Source organism: Athene cunicularia (genome assembly GCF_003259725.1).
Source record: "Athene cunicularia isolate RWA chromosome 24 unlocalized genomic scaffold, athCun1 chr24_part1, whole genome shotgun sequence".
In the NCBI taxonomy this organism is placed as follows: Eukaryota; Metazoa; Chordata; class Aves; order Strigiformes; family Strigidae; genus Athene; species Athene cunicularia.
In genome coordinates this window covers 3,677,193-3,678,601 of record NW_020799132.1, presented here as the reverse complement: position 1 = coordinate 3,678,601, position 1,409 = coordinate 3,677,193, and the positions used below count along the sequence as shown (strand labels likewise).

Sequence of the window (1,409 nt, the reverse complement as noted above, 5' to 3'; positions counted from 1 at the left end):
GCTGGAAATCATAAGGGGACTCTGATGCTGGAAAGTCTCCGAAAGAAACTCTTTGCTTCTAGCAAGATGAATAATACACCTGCTCCCTAGTTGTGAGCAAACACTACAAAGGAATAATTAGAAACTATCTGACCTGAAACCCACATGCCCATTACTGTGGTATTTTTCCACCTACTACAGGTGAAACAGAAGATGGGCTGGACCTGGAAGGGGAGGGGTGGAGTGGCAGCACAAGATGCTGATTTATAAAGCACTAGCAAACAGTGCTCTTTCTCCACAGGCTTTGGACACCGAACTCGCCCTGCCTGAAGGATGCCGAAGTGCAAGCAGGATTCCAGCTAACATCTGCTTGCCAGCTGAGAGGGAACTATAACCTCTGTGAGCTTGTGCACTCCAATAGCCAAAACTGCTCTGAGCCGCTTCCTTCTCCAGTTGGGCTTTTGCTTTTCAGACTTTAGCTTGGCTGTTTCACTCCATCAGGAAAGGAATAAACTCACCAAGATGGTAAAGGTGAGTGCACAGTTCATGGAATTGCTGCTACTGCATGTGTGTTTCTTCTTAAGGACAAGTATTCATTTAAGTTTTAATATGTATATGTGTGTTATAAATACAAGCTAAGTGAAAAATGGAACTAATACTAGACACTGTTGGGTAACCAGTGCAACGACTAAAATTTTCACTGTAGATGGGTATGCACTTTTAATCCTAAAAAGAAAAGACATCAGATTGGATAGGGAAGAACTCTAGGACTGGCTAGCTTCATAATCAACAGTTTCATCAACACTATCCCTTCAGCAAATGCCAAAATCTGAGATTTTATGAAAAAGTGCAGGTTAAACATACCTGATGCATAGAAGTGATCAATAGATTTTACTGACTACTTTATTTTTCTTTATTATTCTCCTCCATCTGCTAAGTTCTCACAACAGATAGTTGTTTTCTTTCTCTCCTGGTTTCTCTACTTTATGGGGAGTTGAAAAGCTGAACAGATTTTTGGGTGGGATAGTTGAAGAGAGAAGGAGGAGAAGAAGGAAAGTGAAGGAAGAATCCCAATAGATAAACCAGATTGTGACTCTTTGGCAAGGTAGAAAAAATAGAACTTCTTGTAAACAGACATGTCCTTTATCTGGAATGTGTCATCATGCAAATTCAAGTACTTTAGGAAAAGGATTTCAGACTTTTAGCTCCCCAAACTACTTACCAGCTCTTAGGCCTTCCCTTCCTCAAGATACAACATCAAGACTTAAACATTCCTCTAATTAAAGAGCATCTGAGGACAAGATGATGCTTTTTAGTTCAGAATAATATTAAGTACTAATATGTCCCAATCTGTTGTTTCTTGTGTGTTTTGTTTGTTTTTTTGTTTGTTTTCTTCTTTTTTTTTTTTTTTTTTTTTTTTTTTTTTTTTT

General features: G+C 38.7%; 1 protein-coding gene across 1 annotated transcript in view; it reads left to right on the top strand.

Annotated features, from left to right (window-relative positions):
- The first annotated feature begins 501 nt into the window (after nt 1–501).
- The window catches only part of LOC113488438 (potassium-transporting ATPase alpha chain 2-like), a 20,246-nt gene continuing 19,338 nt past the window's right edge, over nt 502–1,409 (top strand). The window contains 1 exon segment of the mRNA XM_026863578.1: nt 502–510. Within this exon segment, the coding sequence (XP_026719379.1) occupies nt 502–510 (9 nt within the window).